Genomic DNA, 25254 nt, shown 5'->3' on the forward strand with positions numbered 1-25254 from the left:
AAAAAAAAAGACTGCGGCCATTTTGACAAAATGGGCACTCATGGGTGCCTTACTGTGGCTGCGAACGCAGCCCACAGTAAAAACACAAAAAGGTAGTAAAAAGTAACCACTGCCACCAGCCATTAATTGTAGAAAGGGTAACAAAAATGTTACATGAGAAACTAGACAAAGGGGATACTAAGTAACTCCTCCAGCACCCTATGGTAATATAGCGTGTGCTGGGTCTAGAAAGTTACAAAATGTAAGTAAAGTCAATTTCACTTCACTGCTCTTGGACAGTAGTTTCACCAGGAGAAGGTATTCAAACCCTTGGGAAAATCCAAGAGACTTCCCTGGGCCACTGCACTGAAGGTGCTATTATCACAATATAAAGATGCCGCCTATGGAGTTTGTCAAACTCCAAAGTTAAAAGAAACGCAGGGTCAAAATCAGAATAAAAATACATGAGTGTGAGAAAAAGGGCTCACTCTCTGCGGATTAGAAATTAAAATCCATAAATCCAGCAAAAAGAGGTGGGGATCTTTAAGGTAGAAGGGAATTGAAAATTCTCTGCAACAATCCCTGACCCAGCGCCTGGTTTGAGTTTGGTTCTTCCACAATACCTAATCTAACTTCAAGGAGACGGAAGGGCACCGCATTCTAAGAACCACTCAACAGCTGCAGGATCACCTATTCCCCATACTTGATCAGCGCAGTGATCTGCATGGCCTAGTGCTCTACCTAATCCGTGTTGGATCGCTGGGGGCCTGTAGTGCTGCATCATAATATTGAATAGCCTTTGCAGGGGTTTGTTATGCATTTTGCCCTACTCTAGTGATTGTATATATGTATTTTATTTACTGTTGTGAGATAGTGCATGCTAGTAGTTATTTTTCATAGTGTTATAAAAAGCACTTATTTATGGCCATATAACTCTTTGTCCAAGTGTGTTCCTTGACTTTCACTGTGTGTACTCAATTTAGGATGCCTTACAGGTGCACCACCTCTTGAGACTATTTCATTTGTTATGCGCGCCCAGGACCCAGCGGTATCACAGCGCTAGCCTTGACATGTCAATTTGCTACCTTGAACTGGTTTGGCTACAGCTGTCAGAGTTGTCCTCCTCACTAAACTAGGATGGCCTTCTATAAATCTGTCCACCAGGCCAGAGAATAGAAAATCAGTCCTAACAGGTGGAGGTCTCAACCCCCTTCTGGGCGGTGGCAGTGACCCACTTCCAAGGCAGAGGTCCTTGCAGTAAATGGCTCTGGAAACAGTTCCAGTGTGGAGGGATTGACCCGGCAGATTTGGGGAGACTACAAGAGACTATGAGGGGACTGGACTGACAGGATCAGAAAACCAGAACCAGGATATTATCAAGCCACTGCACTCAGGAAGTTTTGCCAAGTCATGGCTTATAAAAGAAAAGCGAAAAAAAAGAAAGAAAAATCGCCAGACTGCCTAGGACCAGTATAGAGGCTGTAGTTGGCTCACAACGAGCCCACATGCTCCCAGCAGCCATTTCAAGGCCAACTATGTTACCCTAAGGTATGGTAGGAAGGGGGGCTTAAAAAATACATCTCATTAGTACCACAATGGCTAGCTAAAGAGTACATTTGACTACCAATGCATTAAAATGTATTGCACACCTGGTGAATGCAAAACTGAAGTATAGCTTCCAAACTACCCCCTAAAACCCATGTACAGTGATGGAATAACGCTAGACCCAAATATTGGGAGCCAGAGAGGGCATGGCAAGGAAACTAAAAGGGGCTCTAATGAGTGGGACATGGGAAGAAGTCTCTATGGCCACAAAAAGTAGTCAATGAGCCTAAAATACACAAAGAATACAAAAGAAATTTGAAAAAAAATAAATTAAAAAAAGGAAAAAGCAACACGTTAAAGGACCCAAAAAGTGACCTTACTGTTCCCAAAAATAGGAATTCGGTCTCAAATGTGTAATACTGCATGATCAATATGTTGAGCAGCATGTTAAGATCTTTAGGTAGAGACGTTTTACTGGTGATGGGAGGGGTTTACCTGATGTTTAAGGGGACTGCACTTTTTTTAACAAAACCTCAACATATCAGCAATTCTATATAATCACAGACCAATTGCCTGTTAAAACATACAAAAAGTAAACCTCAAAATGACTTTTTTCCAAACAGTGAAAACAAGCATCAATCTACAGAGAACTCTGGATCAGTGGCCACATAAAATAAAGAAAGCTCTTTGGCAGCGGCACTGGTTGAGGTCTAGAGGGGCGAATCAGCTTTTTTTTGGTTCATGGACTTTGTGGCCAGAGAAAATTCTCCAGACGTCCCCCCTCATTACAGCCCCTTTTATTTTCCTTACCAAATGTATATGGTATTCGGATGCCCTGACCCAATGAGAAATGATTTCCATTCATAAATGCTCTCAATAGTGAAAACTAATTGAATGTGAGTTGCTAGACTGGATTTCTAAACTGGCAGACAGATGTTTAGGAGGCCAACCTAGTTGTAGTGAACATGGTAACTCTGGGACCTTAGCCAAACCAATCAAGGTAGCATGGAGAGTGGTCAAGGCGGAGTCTCAGGAGAAGTGAGTGTGGTAAGGGGTCCACAATGAGCAATTAAGGATTAGACAGGCAAGTACAAGAATGCATTACCGGCCAAAAGAAACACTGAAAAATTACTTACACAGTTAGTAATCTCACTGTTTTACACAATAAAATACATATATACAGTCACGGTTAGAGAGTATTCAGTTCACCACCACCAATACCCGAGAAGAAAGTTAATGATAACACGAGCAATCCACAGGAATATCAACCATAACTTGCAAAGTCCAACCCTGTGTTGTATGGGGCCTTGTGAACGAACGTTAAATGATTTCCAAGAGTTTAAGGGTGTGGGGAAAACGTGGGGTAGAGGGTCCTGTGGATGTGAAGAAGGGTCCAAAAGTCAGAAGACGAAGTATACTTGTGAGCAAGACTGTTGCTAGCTTCTAAAGGATTTTCGGCAACAAGCATTGCCAAGGCCAAACCATTGTAAAACTATTTAAGGGTGAGATGGGGGTGCAGTTAAGTACCACTGTAACTTACCTACCGTACTGTGAATTTTCTCCAGACTTGGCAGGTCGATGGAGGGTTGGAGACATTTTCCCACCGTCCAAGAAGCCCAAGAGCTGCGGGTGCAAGAAGAGGTCCGGTCGCGTACAGGAGCTGTGCGCAACCTCTTCTCGTGGAACAATGCAGCAGGCACCAGTGCGGGACTCTTCAGGACAGTCGACCAGATGCAGGAAAGACCTGTCCAGCGAAGGTCACTGATACAGTGACAGCAGGGCACACAGATGTCAAGGTTGGACCTCCATCTCAGGCCACATTCATGCTAGAACGCTGACATTTCACAGGAAGGCCTTTTGCAGGACACGCTGATGACAAACCCCTCTAATTCAGAGACAAAACACGAAACTACTTCTACCACGGTAGCACAAACTGGAGCTGGTCAGGTCAATGGATGGCCGAGGGGCAATTCTGAAGGCTCCCAGGCAACAATGACTGTCCTCTTAGTTCACTAGCCAGACAGGGCTCCACCGGGACTGCAGCCAAAGTTGGTGACTGGGCCTCATCAGGATCGGTCCACAGGTCTTCCGAAGTCTACACGCTATGCAGGATACTTGGCTCCTTGCAGTATCCTTGGGGAACGGCTGCAGGACTCCTGTTAGGGAGAATTCTCAGAATGTGCCAATTCCGTTCTACCTTAGAGACCCCCAGCTCTTTTGCTGGACTTTAGGACTTTTAATTTTCATCCTGAAGAGAGCAAGACCTTGTTCCCCACTCATGTATTTTTCTGTGATTTAAACACGGTTTCTTTTTAGTTTTGGAGTCTGACAAACTCCATAGGCATCTTTACATTGTGACACAGCACCTTCAAGTGGCACAGGGAAGTCAGATTTCCCAAAGGTTTAAATACCTTCTCTTGGTGAAACTACTGTTCCCAAGAGCAGTGAAGTGAAATTGACTTAACAGTTACATTTTGTAACTTTCTACACCAAGCACACGTCATCTTACAATAGGGTGCTGGAGGTGTTACTTAGAATCCCCTTTGTCTTGTTTCGTATGTAACATTTTTATGTTACCCTTGCTACAATTAATAGCTGATTGAGCATTTCCAGCGTGTGCTGCAATTGCAGCTGCGGAAAAGCCCCCAGGGGTGCCCATTTGTCGAAAATGACCCCGGTCGCCTTTACGCCATTTCTTGTTGGAAAGGTCCTTCCGAGATTCACTCTGCACGCCAAACCACGTTTGGTCCCTTTGTTCGTTTTGTCTTTGGTGAAATTCATGAATGAAGCCCGCCTCGGACTCCAGCGTGACTGGTAGGGCAGGAAGTGAAGAAGGGGCCCGAAACTCCCTGTGCTTAATACCCTTAGTTACAGGAATGCACCCAAATGTGATTGGCCAGCTGGCTGTCCGGCAAGGGCAGCCACCCTGCTGTGTGATTGACAGCTATGCTGGAATAAAGGGGAGAAACCTGCATAAAAGGCGAGGCTTTTTGCTTGAAAGGCAGATTCGACCACTGGATGAAGGAACACGAAGAATAACTTGGAAGACACGCCTGCTGCAACTCCTGGACCGTTGGTTTGCCCGGTGTAGCCCTGCTGCTGTGATCAATCTCCGAATTCGCCTAGACTATAGAAGACCTGCTAAGGACGACTTCTCCCCTTGGGTAGGTGGGTGGGACCAATCGACCCCAAGGCAAGCTCATCTGGACATCCTCTCAGAGCTGGCTGTACTTCCACTGCTGCTGCAGGAACCGACTTCCAGGGAGAGAAACACCAGAATCAAGAGAGTGTCTTTCAGTCAGACCCGAGCTCCAGGAAGCAGGACTGACCATGCCAGAACCACCTCAGAGTGCTGGACTCCAGAAGTGAAGAAAGTACATAGTGGTATCCGAGAACCGCAGTGGTGCCATTTGTGAAAGCCGTGAGGAGCTGAAACCTTCTGAGGAAGGCTTATTCAACTGACGGCTAAATTAATTGTTTAATCAAGAAACCTTGAGTGTAAGATTTTATTTGAACACTGGTCAATGAATCTGTGGGAAAACCCTCCTGCTCACATTGACCCCTCTTGAGATAAGCCTGGCTGCTCAGCCACACTACCAACCTGTGTAGTACAGACTAATACTAAAGATTGGGTTACCCATTACCAGGAAGACAAGGTTGGTGTAGTCTCCCACAGGGTACTGCATACAATCTTGCCTAACAACTCCTTATGAAAAAAAACTCAGGTGAGCACAGAAACTGAGTGCAATCAATTAACAACTACCCCTCACATACACCACCAGCAGTAGGGGTCCAAACAGGACCACTGTTAATGAAACTCCTGCATACACTCCAGGGTTCTATGAGTTAATATCCCTGCAAAAATATCACCATACAAATATATTGCCATATTTTTGCGGCAATATTAAGACATGGAACCTGCCGGGGACACCCCCGCAACCACTATATTGTTTTAAAGGGAGCGCGGGACACCCCCGCTCCCAATAACCCCAAAAATATTGCCTATAGCCGTTCACGACCACCATATATACGGCGATATTTTTGGTGGGGATAATTTTACCTGATACCCACACCAGGTATACTGAAAACCAGTTTGTGTATTGGGACCAGCCAGTACCAACCCACTTCCTGGCTTCCGCACACATGGCATGCACTAGACTGCAAAAAGCAAGGCTTTCCCAGGCAAATGCAGTACCACAAAAAGGATTTTCCTGAAAAATGCAGGAAGACCATGTTAGGCAGAGCTTGTATGCAGTACCCTTTGGGACCACTACACACAACTATGGACTACATGAGTAAGCAAAAACAACCTTTGGTACAAGTCTGTACCAAAGGTTTTTTTTGGTAGCGCAGCTGAGCAGCCATGCTCATCTCAAGAGGGAATGTGAGCTGTAATGTTACACAGAGGTCCACAATCACAAGTATTCAGATACTCAAGGTTTCTTGGTTAGACAATTATTAATTTAGTCAACAGTCAGTTATAAAACATTCACTAGAAGGAGGAAATCTATGTCACACAAAAATAGACTTCAGTACTTTACATGGTAAGGGTCTGAGACATTTAAACTACTTCTAAGGAGGAGCAAAATGGCATAAGTTAATAAAACGAATATTACAGTTATTCTTGGACAGTGCAAATAGTTTGAGTTCACCAGAGAAGTTGAATCAATGCAATAGGTTAGGGCAAAGTCAATGTGCTAATGTCTTGTATTTGTTACGCTCACCTGGCTCCCACAGGGGCGACGATCGGACCCGGACAGCTGCTGTCTCCTCCAACGTGAAGCGTAATGCAGAGATGACAGACTGGACTGGCCTGCCTAATCTCGTCTGCTTAACCCGTAGAAGTATTCTCCTGCAAGTGGAGAATGGGATTTAGCCACCCGTGGATTCTAGTAATGGCACCCCACTGTTCTCCCCACTAATCACCTCCGATATTCCCTTTCAGTACTCACCTTATGTTTTTGGAAGATGAGCTCTCCATCCTGCGTGGAATGCAGGGGTGCGTAGATACCAGTTACTTCACTGGTTCGAAGGCATTGGAAGAGTTCTGGATGAATATTGACTCAGAGGTTCCTGGCGAGAACCCGTAAGTATAAAGTCCAAAGAGTTCAATATGTCCGATGTTCACTCTTGTCCCATTCCCTTCTTGTGTTGCAGCTGGGTCCAAGAGAAGATTGCCATCAGCTGCCACAAGACATTCAGGTAAGAGTCTGTATTACCCAACACTGTCCGGTAAAAAATGTGTATTTAACTTTTTTTCTCTCTCCTTACAGGTGCGGCGTAAGGAGTTGCGGGATGTTAAAGAGTAATGCCTCTGGTGGTAAATCAGGTAAGTCTATGGTGGCAAAAAAAAAGATTATATTTGTTGGCTCTCTCGGCTCACCTTATATTTCTTTTGTCCCCTAGATGTTGGAGTTCGGTGAAGAAAATGGAGGCAGCGCCAAATCGAAAAATGCTGTGAGGACTGGTGAGTATGGCGCGGCGCTGCAGCTGGCGATGCGACGTGTGCAGAAATAATGTCCTTTCCAAGTTCAAAGACGTGATGGATCCGGAATCAGGTAAGGAATTAAAATAATGTCCGTGTTCCAACCTTTCCTCCTTCTTTGCTCTTTTTCTAGGAGCTCTGGATTCGAGGCGGGCGTAGCAGAAGACTGGATGCCGACTGCAGGTACGGTGAGCGTTACGCTGCTGGATGCAGAATAACGCGAAGCATGTGCTGCTGTTCGGGCGTGGTTTAAATAGCCTTCAAAGTAGTCCCAGGTAAGAAGTTCCCCCAGAACCACACCCGAGTAAAAAATAGTCCTTGAAGTAAAGTAGTCCCATTCAGGCCTCACGTTGGCTTGACTTCATTGTAGCATGGTCTGCATGAGGTAAGTAATGTACATGAGCCTGGCGGACCGATTTCCTCTGAGCCTGGCGCCAATGGTGCTAGGACTGTACCCAGACAGTCCTTAGCCGGGGCTGCTGGGCTTTTAGTAAGCACCTGGATGCCTGCTCCCGGGGCTGATGGGCTTGGTCCGGATGCCCGGGGGTAGGCATCATGACAGTATTGGATAAAGCAGTTCTGGTAGTTAAACGGAAAAGTCTTTGACAAAGTTCTCAGAAGTAGTCTGTAAAATAAAGGCTCATATGTTGGGTCACAAGCTGACTAGACCTGCAAGTTGCCAAAGTTTCAAGCACTTTCGCAGTGAGGCAAGTTCTCTCGTCAGGTTTTCACAGTACCTTACAATGAAGAAAAAGATGCAGCTGAAGACTTCGGTTCCTGGCAGTTGCTGCAGATCTCGCTGTTCCTGATCCTCAGTCGTGGGTACAAGAGGAAGGAGGTTGGGGACTCATGCACTGGTCAAAGATGGCACTTGGCAAATCTTCAATTCCGATAGCTGTAGTCAAGCACAGAAACTGGTGTCCTTCTCACTGGTTATTCTGTTTCCTGCAGCACTCTGAGGAAAAGACAACCAGCTCCGACAATGGTATCCAGGTGGCTTACGAGTTGATTGGTCCCACCAACTCAAAGGGAGAAGTCGTCCTTGAAGGGCTTCTCTGTCGAGATGAACTTGGCGATTTGGGTCTTCAGCAGGGCTTCACCGGGCAAACCAACGGTCCTGGAGTTGCCGCAGCCGTCCTCTTCCAGCTAGTCTTCGGTTCTTTCGTTCCAGTGGTCGACTCTGCCTTCCAAGCCAAGAGACTCCCCTTTTATCCAGTTTCCTCCCATTCATTCCAGCCTAGCTGCCCCTCACCCAGCAGGGTGGCCATCCTTGCTGGACAGTCACCCAGCCAATCACGCCAGACTGCATTTGGGTCTGCTAGGAGACTAAGCACAGGGAGTTCCAGGGACCTCCCTCACTTCCTGCCCATCCCAGACACTTATCCGCCAGAGGTGGTCTGCAGTCCTGAAGCCCACCAAAGGCGTAGGAACAAAGGGACCAAACCTGGTTTGGCACGCAGAGTAAACCTCTAGAAGGACCTTTCCATAAAGAAATGGCGAAAAAAGAAGCCCGAGACCTGTTTAAACACTTGCCACAATTCGTATCCCAAACACAGTAAAGCTAAAATAAAAGACAGTAAAAAATAGTGAAAAAGTAACTGCTGCCACCAGTTTATCTTCAGACAAATTGACAAGTAACCAAATATCCCTTTGAGTGTAGTCTAGAGTGATACAAAGCACTGTTACACAATGCATCTTTCAATCTAGTGCAATGTTAAAAAGTTACCCAAACAAAAAAAATAAACTAGGGAAAACCTAGTTTCCCAGTACTGGCAGTATAAAGGACTAGTCAGTTTACACAAAATATGAACAAAAGGCCAGTAGAGTAAAGCTGAAGGCTTCACTAGTCGGGACAAATTGCAAAAAGAAAAGTTTGGGGGTCAATAAAATATGGAGGAACAGTTGCTCCAAGATAAACTTTCCTAACAGCTGTATATCAAAAGGTATCCATGCCCCATTTGGAGGAGAAAGTCTAAGATTTCGATGAAACTTATTGGCGACTAAGGAGGTTCGGGGACTAAAAAGGGAGTGGAGCAATCAAACAGGATATGTAAACATTGTAAGATCGGTGTTAGGGAAAGATTTGATGCTGTAACTCTGTGGGAGACTACACTAGTCTTATCCTCTTGGTATTAGGTAACCCACCTATTGATATAGGTCTGTTGTACACGTTGTTAGAGTCACTGAGTAACCAGACTTCTCTCAAGAGGGGTAAATGTGAGCTGTCAAGCTATAGCATTGAAATCCACAATGACAAGGTTCCAAATAACACTTACATTATTTTACTAGGAAAAACTTGGGTGTAACGGTCAGTTTTAAATAAGCATTCTTTAAAAAGGGGCAATGTGCAACAATAAAAATACACTTCAAAATACTCTCAGGGAGATTCCAAGATGGCAGCCTGCACAGGACGACGTGCGCGAGTGTCTCTCCCTGCCGGGCGGCACAAATGAGGTGCAACAAACAAGCATTTTGGGGGAGCCCCAGCCCTTAAAAACACTTCAGAATGCAGCGAGCCGAAGGCTCAACGAGTGGGGTCCGCCGGCGGTCCTAGGAGCTGATCCTCCGCACCGGTGAGGGGACCGAAGAACCAGGGCGCAACGGACCCAGTGAGCACATCCCAGGAAGGAGAAGCAGCAACTGCCCTGTCTCCCTGGCGAAGAGCGGACCTCGGCGGGTACTACAGTCCCAGCAGGCGCCCCCGGTAGAACACGGAGACATTCCCGAGTGACTGCACCGTTTCTACAGAAAAGAACTTGGTGATCACCAGCAGCACAGCAGAGGGTCCTCCGGTACGGACGCTGCCCCTCCCCCCCCCCACCAATCATCGGGGAGGACAGAATGCCAGCGGCCGCATCTTCTCCACCGGGCCCCTCATTGGAGCGTGGTCCGAGGTAACAGGGGGGCAGCAGTCCCGGTGAGAGCATATAGAGAAGGAGCCGCAACAGACGCCCTGCTGCTCCAGTGAATAACAGACCATTGGGGCAGCAACCCATGCGGGCAGAGCCAGCGGGAAAGAGGACACGCCGGAGTGGCGGTATCATCACAGAGGCGGCCTCAGAGAGCACTGGCGGAACGGAAGGGATCCATCCGCCGCCAAGGTGATTTTGGGGAGTGCAAGAGGCATAGCGGAGGGGAGCCCCAGCACGGACGCAGCCCCTCGCCCCAATCTACCCCCGGGGGAGGTCGGAGTGCCGTCTGAATTGCACCACCAGCTATATCTATTCCATTGGGCCCCCCCACAGCAAACCAGATGCAACGGAGGAAAGGAACGAGATCACCGGGGACCCCCTCACAGCAGCTTGACAAGCAGCAGGAGAGGTGAGCGCAAGGGCCTTGTGAGAACAAGCATTTGAGCGGAGCATAACTCCGGCAGGAGAGAGGGATGACCCGGCCACCCAGCAGGGACCCTGTGCTATCAGGGGAATAAGGACTAATACAGTAGCTCCCAGGAGGTAAGGAGGAGGGGGGGGAGGGGGGGAGAAACCAGCTTCAGCTAGCTTCAACCAAGCCCCGGGAAAAGCGGGCATAAGTAAATCCCCGGGGGAGGTTCGGGCCCATAAAGAGCACGACAGGCTGCATCTCATACAAGTCTCCCCAAACCTGGCGGGAAAGGACTGGGATACCCTGCAGCCTAGGAATTGGAGATCCCCTGCTCCCACGGCAAAGATCCCGACCCCACAAAGCACTGTCTCTGCAACAACCGACCACGCACACGGGGAAAGGGAAGCTCTGGTCGCCATCAGTAGCTTAATCAAGAACAACCTGAGTCAGGCATTGATGTCCAAGTCAAGGACAAAGATCCCGGCGCACTCCCCAGCCCCTCGGAAACAAAACAGGAATCTTAGGCAGTTCTGGTCCACGCAGGACACCTCGAGCGCTGCGTCCGGAGAGGCACTGCCAACACCTCACAATTCCCTACATGAAGGCATGGCTGGGAACTCGAACAGAAAAGAGATGCAGGAATGCTTTAAGGAGCTCCAAGAACAATTAACCAGCTCAGTGCAAACCCAGTTCAAAATGTTACGGGACGCGATGAAACAGTCCATCCAGGAAATCAAGCAAAATAGGAGGAACGGACAGACATCCTGAAGAGGCAAGTCCAGCTGGTGGAGGAAGACCTGCATAAGTCAGATGAAACGCTCAACCAAATAGCACAGGCCACCACCTTCCTCCAACTCCAATGCAAGGATTTGGAAAATAGGTCGAGAAGGTCTAACATAAGGATTAAGAACCTACCTGAATCAAAAGCCGACGGCGACCTCATGGGGAGTCATACAACTTTTCACCGAAATCCTCGCGGATGACTCGGAACAGCGAGTGACAATAGATAAACTTCACAGAATAGGACCCAAAAGAACAGATCAGGGAGCAAGACTACGGGATGTCCTTGCAGCAATAACATCATATACCCAAAAGGAGCAGATACTCTGCAAAGCAAGGTTTGCAGCTCCAACCAGAATAAACTGGCAGGAGGTATACCTTTACCAAGATCTAGCTCAATCCACCCTGCTCAAGAGACGGGCGATGGGGCCAGTAGTCCAACACTTATCAAGCAACAAAGTGAAATATAGATGGACTTTCCCCTTTGGCCTCCTGTTCACTTGGGATCACAGCACAGAGTGACGTTGTGCGAAGAGGGAGAAAAGATCTTGAGCATACAAAGCGGAACAACCAGTACGCAGTCACTCCCACAAAGAAGAGTGAGGGGTCTAAATAGACGAGAGTTGGACAACTGTGCATAAAAATGGCAAAGGTGGAAACCACAAATATGGTGTGGATCCCTCATGAACTCATTAGATGGAACAGAGGGCCACAATAGGGCAACACGCGAAATTCAATTCAGTAGGTGCAAATTATGCGACTCGTCCGAAAAGACTTTAGCAGGCCCAGCCGAAGGGCAGAGCTGGACGATTGGAATCAATGGGGTTTAGGATCCCCACGACATACACCTGAGGAAAAGGGACCGTGTGCCCTGGACAATTCATACCAGGGCATGAAGCACCCTGGCACCCCCCGTCAAAGAACAGTTACGACGGGGAAGAAGAATGAGGGAGGGTTAAGATGGCAAAGAGGAAACAGTGCAAGGCGCTCAGACAAGCAGTGGGGAGCCGACAAAGGGGCCCGGAGACAAGGGAGCGAACCACATCAAGAACATTGTGGATCAAGTGACAATTCTATCACCAAATATCAGAGGTACAAATACACCAGAAGAGCCAAATTGGACAGACGGGCGGAGAGATGGGAGGCGGACATTCTTCTGTACCTAGAGACCCATATAAAGAGAAGTGAGAGAGCCAAGACGAAGATATGGGGTTATGCAAAAATATTTCAATCCAACATGGAGGGGAAGAGGGCAGGAGTGCTCATAGCGGCACAATACACTCAACATAAATATCCAGGAATAACAGGCGGACAAAGAGGGAAGATGCATCTTCCTGAACGCTCAGCTAGAGGGAAGGAGGAGAACATTAGCCCCCAACATGAGGCAGGAAAGTTGTATCAAGGAAACTCTGGAAACACTGGAAGAATTCGCGACTTGAACTTCGCATGGAACTCCAGTCTAGACCGGAGTGTCGTAACCAGCTACGACACCAAAGCCCCGTCAAAGTCCTTGAGAAAGGCATTCGAGACACTGTCCCTCCACAACCTTTAGCGAGCCAAAAGAGGAGACGAACACGTACTTTTCTCATGTTCACAATACGCAATAGAGGATAGATTATATCTGGACGTCAACTGGGATAATCAGGAAAACCAAAGATACTTCAGGGCCCGATTTCCTTTTCGGATAACACCCCTCTGATCGCGCCAATAGCCTTAGGGCCCCGCGTGGCACGGCTGTGGTCCTGGAGATTCCCCGAAGAACTTCTCCGAGGCGCCACGGTGGTGGAAGGGATAGACGAGAAAATCAATACTCATTTCAGTGAGAACGACACAGGGGAGATCCGACACGAAGTGGTATGGGATGCCATTAAAGGGGTCATGCGGGGGGGGGGGGCTAATAGCGCTCAAGGCAAAGAGACAAGCAGTTAACACAATGGGAGGAGGACCTGGAGAAGAAACTAGAAGCGGCAAGGAGGGAAGTGGCGAACAACCCCAGCAAGACAACAAAAAGAGCGATGAAACACATTCAAGGCCAACTAAACCTTCTGCAAACGAGAAAGGCGGAGCTGGCTCTACTCAAAACTAAACAAAAATATGACATGTACGCTAACAAGGCCGACAAGCTAACGGCCCAGCAGCTCCGCGAGAAAAGTCGCAAAGGGATAATTTTAGCTTTAAAATACACAGTGACAAGGTAACGACGAATGAAGAAATGGGGGAAGTAATGAAAGAATTCTATCAGAAATTATATAGCACAGCGAACCCAAACAGAGGAGCAGATGGCATATCTGCTGTCAGAGGAAAGCAGAAGACTCCTAGATAGTGAAATAGAACCGGAAAAAGTTGCGGAAGCCATTAAGAAACTCCCTAAAAATAGAGCCTGGGGGCCCGACGGCTACACAGAAGCCTTCTATAAAAAAAATTCCAGACATCTCTTACTTCCAGACTTACCACTTTGTAGAACACTTTCAGGAATCAAGGAAATTACACTCTCCATGAACGAAGCAAAACTGGTGCTATTTCCCAAGCCGGGAAAATACCCATCTCAGCCGGGCTCCTATCGCCCGATTGCCCATATCAATCTGGACGCTAAATCATACACAAAAGGTATTAGCAAGCAGGCTTTCCATACACCTAACGGCCCTGGTGAATCCAGACCAAGCAGGCTTCATCGCGACACATCAGACAGCACAAGACGGGTGTGCCATCTGATCGAGAAGGCCGAGCATTCAAAAATACAAGCAGCACTGGTGGCTCTGGACGCCGAAAAAAAGCGTTCAACAGGGTTGAATGGTCACAGCTTTTCTACACGATGGAACGCATGGGATTCGGGAGAGGGTTTATGCAAATGGTCATAGCAAATTATAGGAACCCCACGTTGAGAATCTCTTTAAATGGAACACTGACATCCAAAGTCGCCCTATCTAGAGGCACGAAACAGGGCTGCCCGTTGTCGCCCCTCTATGCCCTCTTCCTGGAACCCCTCTTAGTGAAAATTCAGTCATCACCTCATCAAAGGGATTCCCCTTGGGGACAAAACATAAAGCTATGGCCTTTGCAGATGACATGCTGATAACCTTCACTGAACCAGAACAATCCCTGGCAGCACTAATTCAGGAACTCTAAGAGTTTGGGAACGTCTCCGGCCCCAAAATAAGAACAAATCAGATATTTCTAAACCTATCGGCCAACCCGGGGACAATCTCAACTCTATGCCGGACGGTCGGGATGAAGATAGCACAAGAAAGCATCTCCTACTTGGGCATCAAACGGACCCCATCCATATCAAGTCTCTATGCCGCTACTTCCCAGCCCTTCTCACCCATCTCTTGGAAAAGTGGAACCCCCTCAACACATCGTGGTGGGGGAGGATAACTGCGGTCAAGATGACCATGTTACCAAAGGCCCTCTACTACTTCCAAGCACTTCCGCTGACACCTCCAAACACGTTCGTCTGGTCACTGAACAAAATGACATTAGCATATGTCTGGAACATAAGAAGCCAAGAGTGGCCATGACCATGATGACAGCCCATGCACAGGAAGGAGGGCTGGCTCTACCACACTTCAGGAGATGATATGAAGCAGCACAACTGGGGGTGGTGAAAGAATGGACAGCAAACTCCCCTCAATTCAATTATGGCACCCCACTTTCCAACCTTTTGTGGAACAAAAAGAATCTGAGGCACCCAAACACCAAAATCGGCAGTCATGGGAGGAGGCCTGGGGGCTTGGAACTCAGCGGTCAGGAGGGCAACCTAACCACAATCCCATCCCCATTCACCCCGCTATTCGGGAATCCAGACTTTCCCCCAGGAATGAACCCCAACACATACTCCGCTTGGAAGTAGGCCGACTTCTCCAAGATTAAAGATTTGTTTGAAGGCCAAGCTATAAGGGCTTTCGAAGAATGTGTACGAGAATTCGCATACCATTGAAAGAGAAACTGCACCACACGCAACTAGCACACTGGCGATCTACCCCATTGTATAAGGAAGCTGGAACGAGACAACTGACTAAATTTGAGACATTCCCAATAACAGACTCAGGCTCCAGTAAACTAATTTTGAATTTGTATATCCTCCTGAATGAACAAGAAGGGGTCTGTTGGTCATACATGAAGAGGTGGTAACAAACAGAGAGAATACCAAGACCCCAATGGCAAGCAACATGGCGCGAGATGCCGAAATTGACACGATCAATCCAATTGAGGGAAATGTGGCAAAAGGTTCTTCTGCAATGGCACCTAACCCCGGGAAAATAGCAGACCTTCTATCCAAACACCGATGGATTATGCTGGCGAGGCTGTCAGCAAAAAGGAGATTGGAAACATATCTGGTGGGAGTGCCTGGCACTCTGACTTCTGGATGGACATCAAAATGCAAACGGGGAAAATGGTTCAAGGAGCAGATGTGGAAGAAAGCGTGTTGCTAGCGGGCCTATGACACCCGACCCAACACACACCAGGCGCCAACGTAAAGGGATAATGGCTCTTACAGCAGCATGGTTGACAATAGCCCAAGGTTGGAAACAGAACCCCCTGCCCCCACCCACCCACCCACCCACACACACATTCAATGGCTCCAGAAGGTCTGGAACTTCCCCTCATTAGAGTGAATGACCTGTAAATTACAGGGCGCCAGCGAAGAATTTCAGGCGATTTGGGGAGATCTAATGCAGTATCTCCAAAGTGACTATATGCTGCAATGGTGTACACACAAGATCCGCATTCTGAACATTCTTTGATCCATCAGAACCAAGATATTGTTAACACCTGTTGTCCATTCGCCATCAAAGGGGAAGAGGTAGGGAGAGGGATGGAGGGGGAGTGGGGGGTTAGGGGGGTAGGGAATGTTACAAGCCGTTTCTTTGTTATGAATATTTATAAAAAATTACTTTAAAAAAATACTTAGAATCTAGTAAAACAAGTAGATACTCTTGAGACGCTTCATACACACTTCCTACACCCTGAGGCGACTTAGTTTACTAGGACAGTATTGGCATTTATATATCATTTTTGTACTTGATAAAGTTCTGAGGTTGGTAAAGGGGAAAGGTTAATGAAGGAAAAAGGTTTACAAAGCATGCAAGGACTTTTAAATTCCCCTTCTGGGGTATCAATGCCTTCAACTCTCTTCCTAAATATCTTCCTTTTCAAGCTCTTCGCTCATCCTCCTCCACTCCCTCAGGGTCAGTCATTTCTCCAAGCAACGAGTTGGTGGTAGATCTTTCTTCAGCTGGGGCCTCCCTCTGGAACAGCCTCCCTGAAACTTTAGAACCATCTCCGGTTCTGCAAGCACCTCAAAACCGCCCTCTTTGCTTCTGCTTTCTCTACTCCTCTCCCCTGCAGAACTCCTGGCTGAAACTGCACTGGATAGCTGGCCACCCAGGTATCCAGTGCAGGCACTTGATCGTGGGCCCATGTCCCCTCCCCCGCCAATTGCACACATGCACTGCCTCCCTGGCTACCCCTGCACTGGGGGACTTTTCTGAATCCCTTCAGTCCCCTACCAGCACCTGACACCCGCTTTCTGCAATTACCCTTGCACTTGCCACCAGCTGGCCGCACTTTTACTTATTGGTTTTATTTATTCTATATTTATTTTACTGTCAATCTCATGTACTGCACTCTGACATCCCCCTATCCCCGCACTTGCGCAATCTCAATGACACCTGGTCTAGTAAGATCATGGTCTGTCTTCCCTCTGTTCCCCCTCCCTTGCCTCATCGCGCCTTGAAACACTTGTGTATAGGCGCGTTATAAATGCCATATCTTAACTCTAGAAAGCAGCAACTGCAAATCTCAACTGAGACAAGCAAACTACAAAGAGGTAAAGTACCCCTTAGTCAGAACAGTACCTTCGGTTAAAAAGGAGAGGATCCAGCTGGCATCTGTCCTAGTTGCAGTGTTGCAGATCCTGTGTTCCTGGACCTCAGTCGGGGGGGACAAGAGGGAGGACGCCTGGAACAGTTTCAGTTCAGCAGCACTTCGTGGCTTCAGCTACCAGCAAATGGTACCACCGCAGATCTTGGACAATGGATGGGCTTCTGCCACGACCCTCAGTCCTGATCCCCACTGGCAAGCCCATTGGCCAGGGAGAACCAGGACTCTGATCGCTTATAGGGCCTGGCATCAGCCTCTAAAGCCCTCCTGGGGCCAGCCCTGGCGCCTTTGGCGTCAGGCTCATATTCAAGGATGAGAATCTGCTGGTGGAACTACTTTGAGACTTTAATTCAACATGGACACATTGACATAGCTCGATTCCCAGAACCAAAGCTATGCGGTCTAGTCTTGGGTGTGGTGTCCAGGGACTACTTTACCTGGACTATTTGGCTGTGGCTATATAAACCACACCTGAACAGGATTCCATGCTTCACGTTACTCTGCAGCTAGCAGCGCGACGCTCACCGTGTCCAGCTTACACTCGAGCAGGGAAGAATCCAGGACCTGCAGAACAACAAGAACACGGTTAGCTTCATCATCTTACCTGCTACCTCTTCCTTGCTCGCAGCTCCGTTGGGGTCGGCGTTTGCCCGGATCAAAGGACCTGAAAAAAGGGAGAAAGACATCATAAGCAGATGTAAGAGGCATTTTTCTCACGGATTGCTTAAAAGACTTACCTGGCTGATTGCCCTTGGGGTGGCACCACTCCGGGAATTCCGCACTCCGTGACCTACAAAAAAGGAGAAAAAGGTCAGTTAAGCCAAGACATTGCAGCGCGGCTCGCAGCGCTTACCACTTCACAGCGCTACTGGGCGTCATCATTTACCAGCGAAGCCCAGTAAAGCCAGTTTGCCACACTGACGCTCCGCACATCTAAAGGGGAAGGAAGAAGACATTGTTAAACTGAGAAAGGCATGCAAAGACAATAACGCAACAGCCAGCAATAAGACCTACCTGAAGACATTATTCGGGCCGCGGTCAGTGAAGTAACTTCACTGCGCACACCACTACAAACAACACGCCCCTGCCCAGAAAGCAGGATGGAGAACTCGCCAACTTCTACAACAAGGCAGAACTTCCGTCGAGAACCATTCCAGATCATCAGTGAGCAGAGCACCAGCGACCAACAGGCTGGGTGGCGTCCCCGTGGATACCAGGTGAGCGTAACAGCTTCCTTCACTGTGAGGCCAGCACTCGGGTGAGGTGACTCTGACTTTGGTCATTCTGCTTCTGGAGGGTCCTCAGGATCTTCCTGGCGCTTTGGTCGGGCTTAAAGACGTTGCACTCAACTACAGATTTCTCATGCAGCAAAGAAGTACATCCAGCTGGGGGAGGTCCTCCAGCAAAGGTCGGCTTGGGGTTAGTTGGTCCCACTAACCCAAAGGAAGAAGTTGTCTGTTCCGGGGCTTCTCTAGTCTGTTAGGAATGGGGGCTTTAGCAGGGCTTCACCAGGCAACGGTGCAGGAGGATGCTGCATGTGTGTCTGATTCATCGGTTGTTTCATCTAGTGGTCGACTGTCCTCGGTACAAGAACCCTCGCCATTTATGCAGGTTTCTCCCATTCATGCACAGCCTAGCTGTCACTCACAAGGACAGCCAGACGACCAATCAGGACTGGGTACGTTCATGTTGCCCTGGAGACCAAGGACGGAGTGTCAGGCACCTCCCTCGCTTCCTGCCCTGCTAGACACTGGAGCCAGAGGTGGGTTTCAGTACTGAAGCCTGCCAAAGGCAAAACGAACAAAAGTTAAACCTGGTTTGGCACGCAAAGTAAAGCCCAATAAAGACCTCACTAACAAATGGCAAAAAAGACAACCGGGGTTATTTTGACAACGGTCACCCATGGGTGCTAAACTGCAGCTAAGGATTCAGCCTGTGGTAAAAATGCACAATGGTAGGACAATTAAACCACTGCCACCAGTCATTTATAGTGAGGGTAACTTAAAAAATGTTACATGAGTAAGTGGGAAACAGGGCTAATAAGTAACCCCCCAGCACTCCACATAAGATGAGGTGTGCTGGACCTACATAGGCAAAAAGTAAAGCCAATTTCACTTCACTATTCTTGGGAACAGCTGTTCACCCAAGAAAAGGTATTTAAACCTAGAACTCCAAAGGAACTCTGTGACACTGAACTGATGGTACTGTGTGTTACCATAAAACAATTTTTACAAAATTACTATGGAGTTTGTCAGACTCCAAAAACAAAGTAAAAACAGAATTCAGATCAAAATACATGAGTGAGAAAAAAGGCACACCCTTTCCAGGGTAGAAATTAAAAGTCCTAAAGTCCAGCAAAAGAGCTTGGGGTCTCTAAGGTTGAAGGGAATTAGCACAGAAATGAGAATTGTCCCCAATAAGAGGGTTCAATGAACACCTGTCAACAGCTTGCTCCAGGACTCAAAATTTGTAATACAATAAATGTAATGTTAGGTATTATTGGGAAGACTATCTTTGCAATGAGATAGTAGCAGGAAAATGGGTCACATTCATTTTGGCAACCATCAGATGCAGAGAGGAAACCCTGATGCTAGATTGGTTTTCCTCGATTATTTCATTAGTATACATTTTAGATTGCTAGGTGTTATATGTGGACATTTAGCATATGTAATTTATTCGTTTGTGCACCTTGTTTAGGTTTAATGTGCAAGGTTTCTTGTTAAACCATGAACACAATAATAAAAATAAAACAAGCACCAATGCCAGTGTAGCTCTTCAACATTACCAATGTACCTTTGTGGGTAACTCTGCAGCACCTGAACTTGAGTCGCAAGGTATTGTGGAAGTTCCCATGTGACCTCATTTGTCTGAGTGTTCCAATAATAATGGCAGCCAGTGTTTTCGTCCCAAACTTCTTGCCAGTCGCCCATCTCAACATCCACTAGGAGAAAAGGATTGAGTTAGTAATAAAGAGCACAGACTGCACACTCAACGCCCCACCCATGCCCCACTTCAGAAACAATGCACAAGACCCTGTTCTTGCACATTAGGCCCCAACTGAGACACTTAACACTGAATCCAAGGCAGAGAATGTGCCACTGCAAACAGTACCCAACAATTTCCACATCACAGGTTTGTGGCACCAAATCCGAAACCTCAAATACAGGTTTGCAGGAGGACAGTTCTATAAATTATCCAAAAGTCTTTTGATGAGGACCTGGGGAAAACTAGTTTGGGGCATGTTTCCTCAAATAATTATTGACTCTTCCCAATGGTTGTACGACTGAGCAAGCCAGATTTTATTGTCAGAAGGTGGGCTGCCACACACACTAAGATGTTCACACATGTCTGAAAATATACTCATAATTATGCATTAGATCTGAAAATAAAAACAAATTGAATAAAACTAAACAAGCCTTAAAACTAAAAGTGTCCCTAAAAGGTGAGCAAGAGGCCCAGATGGAAGATTGCAGGCGTGACCACATTAGTAAGATGTAGGCCGTACCTTTCCGATACCTGCGTAGATCTGCAGGACATGTCTGTTGGGGAGATTTTCCATAAGACCTATGGTCAGGGTTTTTTTGATTTTTCTTTTAGGGAGCATTCTGACTTTCTGTGCTAATTCCTGTTAACCTTCGAGACCCCCAGCATTTTTGCTGGAATCTGGGATCTTTCATTTTTAAACTTTTTTTGTTTTAAACTGTTCAATTGAGTCTGGTAAACTCCATTGGCATCTGCTTTTTGCAGTGCCACACAGTACCCTCGGTGCAGTGCCAATGAGAAGTCCCTTGGACCTCTCTGAACTCATGATGGTGGGACAGGCCCCCCAGTGGGTGGGGCAGTTAGGTTTGGGCACCCTGGCGCCAGACTGGCACACCAATGTGCCCCTCTGCGCCAAGGCAAGTTTTGTAAACAAAAAAAAAATGGAAAATGGTAACACTACACTTTAGGGCGGGCTGAGGGGCACCCTAAACCGCCAGGTAATTTTCTAATGTAATGGGGGTGACCCTCTACCCCCCCCCACACCAAATGCAGGGGGGGGCATCTCATGCAGCCCTCCCTGGGGTCAGATGCCCCTTCCTAAGACCAGATATCTGCCCCAAGGGAGGGCTACAAGGGGGGCCCCCCATTTCCCCTTTGGGTGAGGGGGAGAGGCCCACCCCCCCCTTTTCTGTAAAATAGATCCCTGGTGGCTAGTGCCCCCCCACTCCCAACCAAAAGTCCCTTATTTTATTTTTGCCCCCTTCCCTGGGGGCAGATCAGCCAACTGCCCCCAGGGTTTATTAGATATGTGCCCCCATGCTTTGGTGGCCGGGGGGGAGAGAAGAGGGCTGCTTACTGTAAGCAGCCCCCCTCCCCCCACATCTCAAACGAATCCCTGGTGTCTAGTGGCCATTGCTGGTCACAGAGCGCTCTGCGCCGATCCGTGGCAAGCAATGCTTCTAAAATGGGGTCTTTGGAAAGGGGAGAATCTCTCCTTTCCAAAGATACCATTTGTTCTACAATCCATGGTGGTCTAGTGGGCCACAGGGCCCCAAACCCATCCCACAAAAAAAAAAAAAAAAAAAAAAAATTCACCCCTGGGGGCAGATCTCTGCCCCCAGGGGTCTCCACAGCCGTGGCGCCATGCGTTGGGGGCTTGGGGGAAGAGGGGGCCGCTTACCTAGTAAGCAGCCCCCTCCCCCGCTCCCAAAACAGATCCCTGGTGGTCTAGTGCGCATTGCTGACCGCGGATGGAGCTCTGCGCACGATCCGCGGGCTGCAATGCCGTCACACAAGGTGTCGTTGGAAAGGGGATGATCTCCCCTTTCCAACGATACCTGCCTCGTTCTCCGGCTTGAAATACAGCCGGAGATCGAGGCAGAGTAAGGTGAACACTCACCTTCTGGGTGAATTTACTTTCAATTTCATGATGGCGTGCGCCACGCACACCGACGTGAAATCCAAGGAAATCCATCCCCCGGGCCATGTGAGGGGACCTCCCCCTCACATAGCTTGGGGGTTGGATTAGAGTTTTGCTTGAGTGCCAAAACCGACGAGCCGGTGGCAACCTGGAGCGGTTTCCATTGACAAGCCGGCTCGGCGGTGGCACTTAAGGCGTTAAACAGTACTTTATAACTCAATTAAAACACACCCAATTCAGTCAACAGTTTTAATCTCTCTCCCTCCCTCCCTCCTTCCCTCCTTCCTTCCCTCCCTCTCCCCACCCCCAGCACTCTAGCTACCAAGCCCGACTATCGGGCAGGGACAAATACATAGGTGGGATTGAGACCAAGCGTCCAAGAGATAACTGACAAAGTGGGCTCTATGGATCAGACCCCTAGACGCCTGGGGAGCAACATCAACTTCGAGTCAGTCACAGATCAAAGTTTCAGGGCATCACACCCTTTTAACAAAACCACACAACTGCAGCAGGAAGCTGCCCATCTTATCAGACAATTGCTGAGAGTTTTTCATAAGTAAAATTAGCCCACAGTTTAGAAAGCCACTAATTTCTGCTTGAAGCAGATGCTGGTTTCCATTTCTGAGCCAGGGCAACCCTCCTGGCGCTTAGCATGGCTTCCACTACTCTCGGGAAGTTCGTTTTTTCAGATCCAGGGGATGGAACGCCAAGCAAGATTTCGTTTAATTTCGGGGGGTTACAAACCAGGTCTTTAATCCAAATCAACAGTTTAGCCCAATACATTTGAATGGAAGGGCACTCCCACCAATTATGGTACCATGTTCCCTGTTGGCCACATTCTCTAGGGCAAAGAGAGACTCTCGCAAACATTTTAGACAGCCTAACCGGGGGCAGGTGCCATGCATGTAGGATTTTAAAATTGTGTTCCATCACTGCCGTGTAGAGAGACCCAGCCAGCATCAATTTACAGACTGTACCCCAGGTTTCAACCATCTCCTAGCCCACCTTTTCCACCCCAAATCGTTTGAAATTATGTCTCCCCCTCAAGGTCTGCTGTGACCAAGACTGTAGATTCTGTAGAGTGATCCTGTCCTTTTGGGGGATTCAGCAATCATCTTCTCGAAGGGGTTAAGGGGGCAGGAGAGCTCATTACACCACTTGAGATCTGTCAAAATGCCCTTCAAGCGCAGGTATTCAAAGACCGATAGTGGGGACATAACCATGGCCTGGTAACCAATGAAGCAATATTCCCTAAACAGCTGCGTTGCTCTCTCTAGCCCCATGTCCGATCATTGTGTGTTACGCAGCCCTAGGTTACCCAGATTGAGGGGGCCACGCCACAGCAAGCTCGGGGGGGGGGGCCAGGAGGAGAGAAGTGCATTTGCCTTGTTACGTCTCCATAATTCCCAAAGGGCCGCCAGTGTGGGGTGGGTTCTTACATGGAGGGGGATTTTCTTGAGCGGAGACCACAAGAGGTCTCACTTTCTTGGGGTGTGTGGGTGTCCTTCAAGTATGTCCAATAGGCACCCATATCGTCCCTCAAGTGCTCCATCACCTGAAGCTGTGCTGCTTTATAATAATTTAAAGTCCGGAAGGCCAAATCCCCTCTGGTCCCTAGGAAGGGTCAAGGTGGCATATTTAACTCTCTGCTTTCCCCCTTTCCAGATAAACTGTTGGACCATGCCCTATAGTGTCACGAAGAAGGCCTCTGGTAGGTGGATGCGGAGAGCAGTGAAAAGATACAAGAGGAGGGGAAGAGTTCATTTTTACTGATACCATTCAGCCAAACCAGGGTAGGGTAAGAAGGGCCCCCGTCGTTGCAGATCTGCTTTAATTTTTTCCAGGATTGGGGTATAGTTGAGGGCAAACAGGGCTTCAATGTCCTGAGGGGGATGAACACCCAGGTACCGGGAGGCTTTACATTCGACTCTCATTCCACCAATTGATTTCCTACCAAAAGGTATCCGGGTCATCTCCTCCCATGGACATTACACGACTTGGAGAGATTTATTTTCAGGCCCGAGAATCTGCTGAAGGTTTGTATCTGGGCTTGGAGGTGCAGGAGAGAATCTGGCAGGTCAGTCAGGTAGCAGAGACCATCGGCAAACAATGATCGTTTCAAGTCTTGCTCCTCGCATTGGATACCCAAAATCCCCTGGTCCAGTCTAATAGCGATAGCCAAGGGCTCAACAGCCAGGGCATAGAACAGGGGAAGATGCGGCAGCCCCATCTAGTCCCTCTAGTGAGCTGGATGGGGGAGGAGACTGCGCCATGGACCGTCACTCGCCGTTATAAAGGGTTGCAATCCACCCTCTACATTTTTCTTCTAGTCCCATCCTCTGTAAAACGTTGCGCATATAGAGCCAAACGACCCAGTCGAATGCCTTTTCCAAGTCTACAGATACGAGGTGAGCCCCAGAGAGATCACTTATCTTCCTTACCCTTTCCTTTGTGGGTTCAGCACACACCACCCTGTGTGGAATGCTTGGGGGACGCTGGGGTTCCACAATAACTCCTTATCCCACTTGTCATGTAACTTTTGTTACACTAACTACAATGGCTAGTAGCAGTGGTTGCTTTTTACAACCTTTTGTGCAGGGTAGTAGCAGGCTGATTTCTCAGCTGCAGTACAGCACCCATGAGTGACAATTCTTACAAAATGGTCCAGTCTTCTTTTCGCCATTTCTCGTTTGTTAGTCCTTCTGGGCTTTTTCTTCTTTTAAATTAGGTTTGAGTGTTTTGCATTTGGCAGGCTTCAAGGCAAGAAGTGAGGGAGTGTCCCGAATCTTCGCTGCCCTTGGTCTCTCGGTGTGCCCGACTTAAACCAATTCTTCTGATTGGCTGTCCTCCAGGGGGTCGACAGCCCTCAGGCTGTAAATGAATGGGATGTTGCATAAAAGCCGAGGCTTTTGGGACTACAGGCAGAGACCACTGGAACATCATTGAAGAGGACGACCAGAGACACCAGCAGCACCTTGAAGGAGCGCAGAAGCACGGGTGAAGCCTTGCAGCTCTGCTGACCCCGTTTTAGATTCGACAGGGAGAGATCCGTGCAGGATGACTTCCCCCCCCCCCCCCCTTGGGCTGGTGGGATCAACTAGCCTAGAGACAGCTTCATTTTTGCTCATCCCCTGACTTGCTGAGACTTTCCTAGGCTGCTGTCCGGGTGCAGGGCATGAGGGTGAACCAGGGCTCAAAGAGGGGCCCCAGACGTAGAAAGACCAACCACAAAACAAGACAAACCCAAAGGAACAGCCTTCAGCCTTATAGGAGACTTCTGTCCCCTTTGCAGACAAAAGGCCCTCCGGACCACAACTCCCAGCAGCCTCCGGGCCAGGGACTACTTTTCCACTCC

The 25254-nt window shown here is 48.2% G+C and overlaps 1 protein-coding gene across 3 annotated transcripts in view; it reads right to left on the reverse strand.

The window, feature by feature from the left end:
- FNBP4 (formin binding protein 4) overlaps window positions 1-25254 on the reverse strand; it is a 573393-nt gene that overhangs the window by 406570 nt on the left and 141569 nt on the right. For all 3 annotated transcript variants that reach the window (XM_069623086.1, XM_069623085.1, XM_069623087.1), the window contains exon 6: window positions 19790-19937. In XM_069623086.1, coding sequence (XP_069479187.1) covers window positions 19790-19937 — 148 coding nt within the window. The remainder of the gene's footprint in view (window positions 1-19789; window positions 19938-25254) is intronic.

This window comes from Ambystoma mexicanum, chromosome 11 (assembly GCF_040938575.1).
Source record: "Ambystoma mexicanum isolate Mex_15411 chromosome 11, UKY_AmexF1_1, whole genome shotgun sequence".
Taxonomy (NCBI): domain Eukaryota; kingdom Metazoa; phylum Chordata; class Amphibia; order Caudata; family Ambystomatidae; genus Ambystoma; species Ambystoma mexicanum.